General features: G+C 38.0%; 1 protein-coding gene across 1 annotated transcript; it reads left to right on the plus strand.

Annotated features, from left to right (window-relative positions):
• Positions 1 to 9,683: 9,683 nt before the first annotated feature.
• Positions 9,684 to 12,988, plus strand: txnipa (thioredoxin interacting protein a). The gene is made up of 6 exons (XM_022187566.2): positions 9,684 to 10,108; positions 10,459 to 10,534; positions 10,642 to 10,789; positions 10,960 to 11,319; positions 11,413 to 11,715; positions 11,835 to 12,988. The coding sequence occupies exons 1-6, from the start codon at positions 9,853 to 9,855 to the stop codon at positions 11,880 to 11,882; spliced, it is 1,191 nt and encodes a 396-aa protein (XP_022043258.1). The 5' UTR covers positions 9,684 to 9,852; the 3' UTR covers positions 11,883 to 12,988.
• The last annotated feature ends 556 nt before the right edge of the window (positions 12,989 to 13,544 follow it).

Here is a 13,544-nt window from a genome sequence, read left to right on the forward strand (position 1 = left end):
AGCCTGGCTAGCTGTTTAGTTTAGTTTCATCTGACTTCATAGATAAATACAACTGAGTGTTGTCAGCATAACAAAGGAAATTAATACAGTGCTTTCTAAAAATAATCTATTGCCCAAGGGAAGCATGTATAATGTTAACAGTATTGGTCCTAAGACAGAACCCTGAGACAGGGTCAACAGTAAAAGATCTAAAATACAGAATCTCAGCAGTTCCTGGTTCATTAAATGATATTCCACAAGCATTTAATCCCACTCAACAGACGGACAGACGTACACTGAACGTTACATAACTCCAAAAACGCTCCTTGGCGGAGAAAATATAGCAAAATTCTCAGAAAAGCTGCTTATTTTTGTACAAGGTGAGTATGTCAAATGACAAAGCATTTATAAATCCAGTACTGTAGAGGTGCAGAGTCGCAGTTTGGGCAATGACTAAAGCTAATGACTGGTTTCTAGTCACACAATGTGCTAACACTAAGTTTTTTCACTGTTGCTGTGGGGACATGGTCAAAAGTAAAATGAATCCACTGGGTGGCACTGGGGGTACAGAAGCTGTTTTCACTCCTGCAGCAAACAGCAGAGCATTTGGAATGGTTTGCTCATGACAGAAACATGTCAGAGTTAGCAGATGTAACTTTAGCAAGAAAATAAACCTGTTGAACTGTGAGACAGCTGCTCATTCTGAATGACTCGACTGTGAAGACATGGCCAGTGACAATCAGCCCTTTTACAGTGAAAAGTTTAATTTAGACAGATCTAGAAATAGTCTGTTTGCACGTTAATGTGCTGAAAGGGAAAATTTTCTCTTTGCTCTTTAATAATATCCACAGTTTCCGATGTGAGAGCCATGTAAGACATGAAATATTATTACTTTTTAAACATTCTTTATTCTTTTTCTTTTCAACAAACATTTACATAGAGGAAAAATAAACACAACACACAAAATATAACAACTCTATCAACTTCTACATGGTTATCCACGTTCAACATCTCATGCCCTACTCACACCCTTCACAAAAACTGCATGGTCCGCAAAAAGCTACAACCTTCCTAACAAAACCAGGTCCTTTATATCATTAATAAAGAGTTCCCAAACCTCTTTTTATCTTCTTTGTTTGTTTCCTACTATATAAGCCACACATTTGTTTTGTCCAATGTCAAACAGTTGGACTGTCAGCACTTTTCCAAGACAAAGCAATTACTTGTTTAGCGTTTAGAAAGATGAGGCTCATCAATATTCATTCATTTTTATAATAGAAATGTATGTTCTATTGGATATGGGCCAAATACAGCCATGGCCATAAGTTTGGACACAAGTACCATGACGCTTGTGAATCTTAGAAAATACCACAAAATTGTCACTTACAATACAGTACACAACTCCTGAGAACTATATTAAGTTTCATATTTAAAAAAAACATCAAAAGAGTTTGGTGTCATTTTGTTATTCTTACCAAATTTGGTTGTGAAAGTACTGCATTTTTTTTTTTGTTATTTTCTTCTAATATTATGTTTTGGGAACAAAGTTGTTTCAATTGTTGGAATTTATTGATAATATTATATCCCTTGTTGATTTGTTGACGAATTAAACTGGTGCTGTCAAAAAAATATTAGTTATGTTCTGTAATAGACATCAAAACAGACATAGTAAGTCATGCTGTGTCCAAACTTATGTCCATGACTGTAGAAACAATTTGAAATCCAGTGAAATTCTTTTTGAAGTAATCTTACATGTTCTACTGACCGCTTCCCAAAATGTGTTCACCTTTCTACACTCCCTGATACAGTGAAACAGTCCCTTTTACCTCTGAATATTTACTGCATATATCTGTTATATTCTTATTGAACTGATTTAGTTTTGCAGGAGTTACTATGTGCGTATTACCCAGTTAAAATGAACTACTCTGAGCCGTGCGTTTCTTGTCTGAGAATGAGCTGTAGCACATTCAGACTTCCACTCTGCTGCAATTTCTGTTTCTAGATCTTCCTTCCAAACATGGAGTTTATATTGTGAGCTCTCAGATAAGTAAGATGTAAACATGTTATAGAATTCAGATGGGATGCCTTATTTTAAACAGTCCTTTGTTATCAATGTTTTAACAAGCGACTGTGGGGGGTTTAGTTAGTTTATTGTTTTGATTGGCTTCTACAAAGCTTCTCAGTTGTAGGAATTTTAAAAAAGAAAAAAGCTTTCTGTTCAGATTAAACTTAAACTTTTTGGATAGATACATATCTTGGATCTTTTCAAGTCCTTTAGGAGCCCAGATTTTAAATGTAGCATCAGCTCTTCCTGTTTTTTTGTTTTGTTTTGTTTTGTTTTTAAAAAAAACAGTTTACTCCATACTGGGCTGTATTGTGACAAGGAATCTGGTTCTTGTTGCCATTTTCTTACATCAAATCAGATTTTAATCACATGTCTAATTACTGGGCTGCTTGTCTGTTTTTGTGGATTTTTCATTGTGTCAGAGTACAGTTACATGGGAAGAGGGAGACTCAGAGTTTCCATTTCTGTCCAATAAGGAGTATCCTTTGTTGAGAAGTAAAACATGATGGTCCTCAGCTGTGCAGCCCAGTAATACAACAATCAGTTTGGACTTTTTAATTCTCCACAATCAAATGGCAAATATAACAGAGACAAAGCCTGACGACAGCCTCTTTTGATATCAAAAGGTTGTGAAATGTTTCTGTTTGTCAAGATTTCTGCTGTTGACATTTTATAAATCAGATGCATCCACTTTCTAAAGCTCTCTCTGAACCAAACCTTTCCAAAACATCAGACAGTTATCGACCCTATCAAAAGCCTTCTCTGCATCTAATGATAGAAGAGCCTTATCTGCAGTTTCTTAACAGATATTAAAGATGTGTAGCTCAGTTTGTGACTCTCTTTAGGCACAGTCTCGTATCTCTTTCCTCGTTTCATTAACGACCGTCATTATCCCATCATGTTTACTGACAAACTCAGACTTTATGTCATTAATTGCCTCCAGTGTAGTGTCAGTTTCTGCACCCGCCACCACCACCACCTCCCCCATATTAGCCACTAGAGGGAGACAGGAGATCACAAACGAAATAAACCCTATTGAAGGATTGTCTTTGAAATGGCTAATAATCCGACCAGTTGGCCAGTTTGTATCAAATTTGATATTGTGACTCTGGACCATATACTGCAGACGTATATAACACACGTGAAGTTTAAAGTTTTATCCTAAAACTATAATATGCTATCATACATCAGAGTCATGTCGCTTGCAAAAAAATATATATATAAAAAAAAAAAAAATCCATCCATCCATTATCTATGCACCGCTTAATCCTCATTATGGTCGCGGGGGGCGGAGTCTATTCCAGCTGATTTAGGGTGAAGGCAGGGGACACCCTGGACAGGTCACCGGTCTATCACAGGACTACAAGTAGAGACAACCACACTCACATTCACTGCTACGGACAATTTAGACTCACCAATTAACCTGAAAATGTTTTTGGACTGTGGGAGAAAGCCGGAGTACCCAGATCCATGCAAGGTACTGGGACGCAAACTGGGGATCTCCCAGTTGCAAGACGAAAGTGCTAACCACCAAGCCACTGTGCAGCCCATAATCAAAACTGTGGGTGGTAATTTTTCACAAGGAGGTTAGAAGTTAGAGGTTAGTCACTGAAAACTGTTATGGGGCAACACAAGTAATATTTATTACCATAACTGCAAAGCAATAATGTAAAGTTGACAGTCTATACAGTCACTATGACATAGATAGGCATACATAGTTTGCAGTGTTATATAGCATTCTTTCGTGACTCTAATTGGTGCCATTTAGGCATATGTCAGGTCAAACCTGTCAAAGGGAAAAAATTACTTCATTTGTCTGAGTTCAAGCTGACATGCTGTTTCATTTCAACTTCTCCTTTCATCTCAGCCATGTGCATGTGACCCCTGACTCATCAACCACTATTTTCCTGTTCAAATGGAGTTGTTTGTTCCCAAAGAGCTGCTCAAAGAAAGTTAATTGAATTTGTCTGATTTCTCTCTATATTGTAAAACTGTAGTCTTGACCTTACTATGTGAAATGCCCTGAGATGATATACAGTTTGTTGTAAATTGCTACCATGGTGTATGATTCTCATGAAGCAACATTGCATCCAAAAATAGTTCGTTTGTGTTTGCTTCATTTCACGGTTTCCCAATTTCTTGACTAGTCTCACACAACCATACATATGTTTAATACTTTAGTTATACACTTGTAAAAGAAACAGAAAATCAAACATGCCATACAACCGAGATGCTCATGTAGCTGCCACAGAACAATGAAAAAAATCTTTCTTAAACTTTCCTTTACATTAATCATTGATTGATTGATTGAAATGTTTATTTCGAATAAAACAAATAAAAAACAATTCAGAAATTAAACTGATTACAAAACATATTATTCGAAAAGGAGTAGGTTGAAGTTAAACTTATAGAAACCTACCCCCTTTACAATCTTATATTCATGAAATTAAATTGACATACAGTTTTAGCAGCATACAACTGAATTACTTATTCTCAGCAATCAGCAGTAAAGGCATAATGAACATTTACAGCAAAACATATGCAACATTAATATTGAAAACAAAATACCTTTTTATATTTCATTTCTAGCATACTTACAAAGGACAAATGTTTTATAGTTTCTTTTAAATAACTGAATATTTGTACTTCTTTTTATTTCATCACTTAACTTGTTCCACATTTTAACCCCGCAAACAGAAAGACACTGTCTCTTTTTAGCTTTGTCAGCATACATTTCTTTAAAATTAAGTTCCCCTCTCAAATAATAACCCCCCTCTCTATCATGAAACAGTTTTTGAACTTCACTCGGTAGTTCATTTTTCCTTGCCTTATACACAATTATAACAGTTTTATATTGAACCAAATCAAAAAATTTCATTTCTTGTGATTTTAAAAACAGTTCAAATGAACTGGGGTTTAGTATGTTCTTTATATCCAGCTTTATGAATAATTCTTAGTGCTTTTTTCTGAAGTATAAACAAAGGTTGTAAATTTGTCTGGTAAGTGTTACCCCATACTTCTAAACAATAATTTAGATATGGCATTACCAATGCAGAGTATAATATATACTTCGCTCTATATGGCAAAAAATGCCTAGCTTTGCCCAGAACTCCAATACTTTTTGCCAGTTTAATCTTTACATTTTGAATTTGCGGTTTCCAACAAATTTTTTCATCGAACAATACTCCCAAAAATGTTATTTCTGACACTCTCTCAATTATTACTCCATTCAAGCTGATCCGTGCCTCAGTATTACATTGTTTGTTTCCAAACAACATGTATTTTGTTTTTTCCAAATTAATTGACAGCATATTTACTTCAAACCATCGGGTCACTTTTTCCATTTCCTGTATAACCTCTTCAATCATTTCTTTTAAGTTTTCCCCTGAACAAATAATATTTGTATCATCAGCGAATAAGATAAATTTCAATTTTTTTGACACCATGTACAGGTCATTTATAAACATGATAAACAGTAGTGGGCCTAATACTGAAGAACACCAGTGGAAATATTTATACATGTTGATTTGTAATCACCCATTTGCACATATTGATTTCGATTTTCTAGATAACTTATAACCCACTTCAACACTATCCCTCTTATCCCATATCTCTCCAATTTATTAATTAATATATTGTGATTAATGGTATCAAAGGCCTTTTTTAGGTCCACAAATACCCCAACCACATTTTTACTTTGATCCATACACCCAGTTATCTCCTCTATAAGATCCAACAGTGCCAAAGATGTGGATCTCTTTTCTCTAAAACCATACTGACAATCTGCTAATAAATTAAATTTATCAATGAATTTGTTTAGTCTCAAAACAAATAATTTCTCAAGTATTTTGGAGAACTGGCATAGGAGAGAAAATGGCCTATAATTAGAAAGAAGCTTATTGTCTCCAGCTTTATACAATGGAATCACTTTAGCTGTTTTCATCCCTTGTGGGAAGGTTTCAGAAATAAATGAGAGATTGCAGAGATAAGTTAGAGGTAATGCAATACTGTCTATTACCTTTTTCACTATTAGCATATCAATTCCATTGTAATCGTTAGAGGTTTGATTTTTAAATGCATTCACTATGTCCACAATTTCTTTTGTTTCTACAACACCAAGAAATAGAGAATTTGGATTTCTTTCAATATTTTTCTCAGCAGAATATTGATCTTTGAGATGATTATCTCCAATTTTTTTGGTTAGTTCAGATCCAATATTCACAAAGTATTTATTAAATCCGCCATATATCATTCATGTTATCCATACATTTGTTATCTACTATAAAACTACTCGGGTAAGATTGATTTATTGTTGAATTCCTAATTATACTGTTTATCAATTTCCATACCCTTTTGATGTTATTTTTATTCTTTTCAATTGCGTTTGCATAATATTCTTTCTTTCGCAGCCTTATTACCTTAATTAGTGTATTTTTATATTTTTTATATTTTTGCTCAGCATCTAATGATCTACATTTGATAAATTTCCAATATAATGTATTCTTTTTTTTACAGGCATTTTCCAGTCCTTTTGTGATCCATGGCTTGTGTGTACCTTTAATCTTTACACTGTATTGCTTTATAGGGCAATTTTTTCATATGACTTAAATACACCCAAAAAGTATTCATAGGCTTTATCAATATTTTTTTCCTCATACAGCAATTTCCAATTATAATTTTGCAATTCTACCTTAAAAGCAGTTATTCTCTCCTCAGTTCTTCATTTAATGAAGCTGTTTCAAAAACAGTCAAAGTCTTAACTTTTGGTCATTGATTTTTGACAGTAATATGCATCACTGGAGTATTTTTTTAATCTATAAGCTACCCAATACATTTGCTATATGGTCGACAACAGAGGCTAGTTATTACATGGGCAGTTCGACCATTTTTTTTCCAGCATACATTGTAATAATGAAACAAGTGTCTAATTGGTCTTGGTCTTTTTAAAAACATAATTAAACCAGCCTTGGGGAATTTACTTGACATTGTCAGGTCGCAGATCAGTTCATTTGGGTGATCTTCTTTCTTTTGTTGATTGTAAAAATGTTTGAACTCCCAAATATTCACCTGTGGCCATATTATTTAATTTGCTGACTTTTTTGATTTTTCATTTGATTATATAACATGCAATGGAAGGAAATTTGCTGTTTGTGTTAGACAGCGCTGCAATTTGCTAGTTCAATTCAATTCAGCTTTATTTATATAGCGCAGATTCGCAACATATGTCATCTCAAAGCGCTTAACATGGTAAGATAGAGACCTTGCAAATTATAAACAGAGAACAGAAAACCCAGCAATCCAAAGATGTCTTTTTGTTCCCTTAGACAAATGTTCCCTAAGATAAACAACATACCATTGGTTTGGTTTTCAAGTGTAGTTGGAAGCCACCCCAGCGCTGTTATCCACCAGCGATAAAGAAATTGCAACTGCTGGGGTCGTTGTCTGAGGTGGATCCAGGTCAGGTGAAGAGGAGCAGAAGCATCGGCTGGGTGGACTGGAACACCAGATGAAGCAACCCTGTCTGAGTGCCACTCGTGACTGTTTGCCACCACCAAGATGGCTGATGGCTGTGGGTTGAGCAGGAGGATGTCTGTGGACAAGCGGCGGGATCCCACACAACTGTGTCCTGAATGCTGGCGCTGAGCGAGGCAATATGTTTGGACTGCCCCGCAGATACCTCCATGAAGGCGGACAAAAGGGAGTCTTTATTTTTCAATTCATTTGAGAGCTGTTGTATGTCCTCCTTAAGGTCACTGACCTTTTTGTTTGCCTTTTTGGAGTAAAATATAGTCCTCAGCATTTAGAGAATGCATGGTTTCTGGAATATTAATACAGTAGGCCTCTAGCTTGTTTGCTGTCCTTAAAAAGATTAGTACAGAAAATACTGACATCTGATTGTGAAAATCTTACACTTTGTAAAAAGCAGATAGTTCAAAGAACAAGGGCCTAAAAGTGTAGCACCAAGTGTGTCTTAAGACTGGTTAAAAACGGAACTTTGTGGAGAACCTCAGTCAGACACACAACAAGATGCCAAATTAGTTAGAATCAATGGTGTCATGAACAAGAAGGTCTACCGCAACATCTTGGTGCATCTTGGAATCCCTTCTGGACTGAACCTGAATGGTCATGGTGGATTTATATACCAAGAAGACAATGACCACAAGCATACTAAGCGGAGCGGAGACTACTTGACAAAGCCATGACAAAACCTCTAGTGTGTTTCAAAGATGAGTTTGTATGTTTGGGATCATGAGCAGATCCTTTTGTTTCTCCAAATTTTAGCCTTTCCATCACTTTGGGCAAGGTTCATCTTTGTTTCATCAGTCCATAAAACTTTGTCACTCAGCTTTTGCGGCTCATCTCTGTACTTTTTGGCAAATTCCAGCCTGGCCTTCCAATTCTTCTTGCTAATGAGTGGTTAGCATCTTCTGGTATAGCCTCTGTACTTTTGTTCATGAAATCTTCTGTCAACACTAGATTGTGATACCTTCACACCAGCCCTCTGGAGGTTGCTGCTGATGTCACTACCAGTTGTTTTAGGGTCTTTCTTTACAGCTCTCACAATGTTTCTGTCTACTGCTGTTCTTTTCCTTGGTCTACCTGTTTGACATCTGTTACTTAGTGCATCAGTAGTTTCTTTCTTCTTCAGGACATTCCAAATGGTTGTACTGGCTATGGCCAATGTTTGTGCAATGGCTCTGATTGATTTTCTATCTTCTCTCAGCTTCACAATTACTTGTTTTTAACCCATAGACAGCTCTCTGGTTTTCATGTTGGTTACACCTCAAACTATAGAAACAGTCTGCATAGGCAAAACCCAAATGTGAAACTGAACGTAGATATTGCGCACTATTTATTGTTGAATAATTAATGTAATAGGACACACTTTGGCAAGAAAACACATCTGTCAGTCACATGTTTCAATACTGTTGTTTAGGCTACATCAAAAATAGGTGTGTTCAGACAAAAGGTGCTATCTGCTAAGTTGTGCATCAGATCCAGATGCAAATACCTGGAAATAAAAGCGTAAATGTTGATCTCTTGTCTCATATTCATTGGTTGATGTCAAACCCAAATGTTTTCAGTCGACAGCAAAAGTAAAGGAACTGGCCTCAGTTTTGGATAGGTGCTGCTGTAGTTTATAGAGAACATATTCTCCACAGTAAACTTTCACTAAAGATGCTGACTGTGTCTATTACTAGTTATCAACTATGTAACAATGGGTTTTCAGATGCTAACATTCATATCTCAGTGGAAGTCAGAGCACAGGGTGCATGTTGGCAGATCTGTATTTTCTAATCAGCATATTTTTTGTATGTGTAAGTTTGTGGCATATTTCCAGATTAGCACTGATGATAATGAGACTGTGGATTTTCTTTTTATCCCTAAGTGTGAAACTGAAATGACTCAGATCATTCCCTTCCCATCTCTCACGATGTTTACTACAAATGTTCTTTCTCTCTCTGTTTTCAACTTCCTCTGTTCACATCTGTTGAGCATGCTCTACATTCACCCAGACACGCGGTGTCCACGCGTCGATTTCGCCCGCTGATTGGCTAGAGCTGACACAAACAAAGCTTTTTCACCAATCAGAGCCGTGTGCACGCGCTGAGACATTCTGTCCTCGCTGGCTTCACATGCCCAGCAGAGGCTCGTCATATAAAAGCAGACTGTTCTCTTTGTTTACAGCAGAAACCAGCGGACTCTGTAGCTTCCTTCACGAAGTATCGTTTCGAGGGGCTTTAATCGAAAAGGGCCACGGTTCTGCTCGTTACAGCGCTTTTTATTCTACGTGTTGGATAGCAGTCATGGTGGCAATGACGAAGAGACTGAAAACCTTTCAAATTGTCCTGTCGGATCCAACCAAAACTTTCTACTGCGGCGGGGACAAGGTGTCCGGACGGATAGAAGTGGAAGTAAATGAGGTGACGCGTGTGTCTGCAGTGAAGGTTCTGGGTCTGGGCTGTGCCAAGGTGGAATATGCTAAAGGAAAGCAGCGGTGCCGGCAGGAGGCCGAGTACCTCCGATATGAGGAGGCTCTGCGGCTGCAGGATCAGCCCACAGGTACCGACATCTACTTTACCATATCATTACACTGTAAACTCAGCTGTTCATGATACGTTAGCAGGGCTGTGGCGTATTTATATATGTGACTTTAAAGTTACGATGAGCTTGTTGATTAGCGTTTTCTTTTTACTTTGTTTTCACTGTGATCTTCTTAGTGCGGATTCAGAGCTTACTAAATATAATTTCCACTGCACTTTTCCCAAGTTGAGTCAAAAAGCTGATAGTCATTTTTCTACAGAGGAAGCAATGGCCAAGCCCAGTCAAAACAACTAAAGTTAGAGAAATAAGCAGGTCACTGATAAAATACAGGAAGAGAATTGTGCTTGACATGAATTTTGTCTTTCCAGACTCTGATGGGTCAGTCGTCTTGAGGCCTGGCAACAAATATGAATACATGTTTGGATTTGAGCTCCCTCAGCAAGGGTAAGACAGCGCTTATTATGAAACTGAAATATGCATTGGTTTTGGATGTACACCTCTTCATTAAGTTTTGTTTTACATAATATTTTTATTCCTACTTATTTTCACAGGCACTTAGTATCATCATACAAGGGCAAGTTTGGCTATGTCCACTACTATGTCAAGGCCCTGATAGAGCGGCCACAGCAGCCCACCCTGGAGTGCAAGAAGCCCTTTGAGGTAGAGGAACCTCTGGATGTCAACACTCCAGACTTGCTGGTGAGTTCACGTGTCATGTGTGTATATGTATTTAACATTCTGCCTCAGACTGCTAACACACATTAAACTACTTTTTCCCTGTTCCTACTCTGTAAGTGTGCAACAGTATTACTTGAGTTTGACATGAAGTCTACAGATGAATTGAATACTATCTTTCTGCATCTCCCTAGTCTCCTACAGGTGGCATGAAGGAGAAGAAAGTCACCTGCATGTTCATCCCAGATGGTCAGGTGTCCCTGAATGCAAAGATTGATCGCCGTGGATTCTGTGAGGGTGAAGACATCTGCATCAATGCGAAATTCGAGAACACGTGCTCCCGCATTGTGGTACCCAAGGCTGCCATCATTGCCAAACACACCTACCAGGCCAACGGACGAACCAAAGTCTTTCGCCAGAAGTTGTCCTCAGTGCGTGGAAACCACATCATCTCCGGCATGTGTGATGCCTGGCAAGGAAAGACGATCAGAGTGCCAAAGATCAAACCATCCATGTTGGGCTGCAACATCATACGTGTAGAATATGCTCTGATGGTAAGCTTTTAGTTTTTGCGTTTTGCCTGAGATTTTTGTCCATTTACCTTTTAAAAAATGTAATATTAATATATGTATTTATGATTGTGCCAGATTTACGTCCACATCCCTGGTAGTGAGAAGCTGATTCTGGAGCTGCCTTTGGTCATTGGGACCGCTGGTCTTGGCAGCCGCAGTAACAGCGTGAGCAGCCAGGAGGGTTCGGTCAGCAGCGCCTCCCAGAGCTGGGTGTCTCTCAGGATGCCGTCCGAACCTCCAAGTTACTGTGATGTATCCCGTGACTGCCGCCTGGACCAGCCCCTCACACCTCTCCTCGATGACTTTGACGGTGACGAGAGTCCCATCTTTATGAATGCACCAACCTTTCAGTTCCCACCACCGCCAGCCTACACTGAGGTAGGTATCTCAGATTAGTTGTTTAAATTAGTGACTTTACCACACCTTGTTACGCTAATAAGAAACTACATTTAAAAATAGCCCATCTAAGCAAAAAACTCCTGTTTTTTTTTTCCCAGGCTGAAGAGGAGTACAGTGGCAATGCTCGCATGCTGCCAGTCTGCTGAAGTCCAGCTTTGGGAATTCAAGAAATGTGTGGTCCAGCTCTTAGGGACCATTTGTGTGGGACACTTTTAAAGGAAGACATGGTTCAAACTCTAGAGGAAATGTAATGTAGGATGGGAAAGTTGAGCCAGGAAAGTGGAGGTGGACAGAAATACAGTAGGATGTTATTTCAATTGTCTTCACCGCGCTTCATCAGTTATGCTGATCCTGAATTATCCTCCAACTGCTCTTCAGGTCGTCGACATGGTGGGTTTGGCCACAGATCTTATGGCGTGCTACATTTGTGAATAGGCTGTCCGTTCCAGAGACTGTCAGGGTCTCACTGTCCACTCGCAGCCACTTTGACTGTTTTTAAAGGGGCCAAGCATTGTATTAGTCAGCTCTAAGACTACTCTGAGATCTTTGCTTTATTGGAGAGGTTCTCTTCGTGATGCTTTGTCATTCCAGTCAAACCCTGTATTTTTTCAAGGGATCTCACAAAACCAACTATCCTTGTTGTTAAGGCATTCGAATAGTTTGTGTTGCTGTAAAGAATTTGTTGGGAACATTGCACCATTTAGAATTGGAGCATGTTGAATAATGTCCCTTGGATGATGGTAGGAGAAGCTCATGCAGCATCCTGTTTCCTAATTTACCAGTGTTTGGAAAAAAATGTGGTATATTCCTTTTTTTGTATTGCACTTTTTGATGACATTTTGCTCTACTACTGCCTACTGGCGTTATGTTTCTTTTTGTTGAGTGTAAACTATTTTTTGATGTGGAGAGTGAATTTTCTGAAAGTAAACCACTTCAAAGTTGTAACCTTACGGATATCCAAATTCCATGATTGGCTTTGCAGTGCCAAAAATCATCTATACAACATATGCCTTCAGTATCATGGAATGCACCTTATGTGAGGATAATCATTGTATCAGATGGGAGTTGTCCCGGACAGCATTTCACTGTGAGATGTCCACTGTGGTGGTTTTACAACTTCTGTTCCACGCAAAGAAAACACTGTTAAAGACTGATATGTGACAAAGTATTTTTGCAATGCATTCTTGATATTAACAGTATTTTTGTACGAAACCCTATGGGTTATTTTTTAAATAAAGAAATGTCTGAAAATGTCCAGTGTGTAGCTCTTTGTAACTGGTTTTAGATGTCAGCCATTGAATTGTGGTCAGTCAAGGTTTAGGTTCTGGACAGCTGTCAAGTCAGAGCAGAGTATGCAAACTTTCAACACAAATTTAAACACATTACGCCCACAGAACTGCAGGCCCAGCAGATGAGAGGCCAAATACTGGTAATGTCTTCGTTCCTGTATGTGTGAAGCACACGTTAAAACGAATCGATTTAAACGCTGACATAACTATAACACATTTTCAGGAATTCACAGCTCTGAGGCACACCTGAATTCTGTGTTTAGTTTTGTAATAGTGCATCTTTCATGTAATGTGCATTGAGCAAAGAGTATTTGGTTAAAATGAAAACTAATAACATGGTGGTTCATACCCCAAGGCTCACTACAGGATAATTTAAGGTCTTGCCAAATAAATGATTATTTGTTGAGAGAGGTACACTTCAAGACTGTTTCACCATATGCAACTGGAGGTGAGAAAACCAGAAGCAGGTAAATGAAAATGTTTTTGGATGTCAAATGTCACATAGGTCATGCTGCTACT

The sequence above is a fragment of the Acanthochromis polyacanthus genome, chromosome 11, assembly GCF_021347895.1.
Source record: "Acanthochromis polyacanthus isolate Apoly-LR-REF ecotype Palm Island chromosome 11, KAUST_Apoly_ChrSc, whole genome shotgun sequence".
NCBI classification, from domain to species: domain Eukaryota; kingdom Metazoa; phylum Chordata; class Actinopteri; family Pomacentridae; genus Acanthochromis; species Acanthochromis polyacanthus.

Excerpts from the sequence above, each read along its gene's own strand:
- txnipa (XM_022187566.2), top strand. The coding sequence starts at position 9,853 with ATGGTGGCAATGACGAAGAGACTGAAAACCTTTCAAATTGTCCTGTCG. Across the intron at positions 10,535-10,641 it reads TTTGAGCTCCCTCAGCAAGG|GCACTTAGTATCATCATACA; the intron begins GTAAGACAGCGC and ends TTATTTTCACAG. Across the intron at positions 11,320-11,412 it reads GTGTAGAATATGCTCTGATG|ATTTACGTCCACATCCCTGG; the intron begins GTAAGCTTTTAG and ends TGATTGTGCCAG.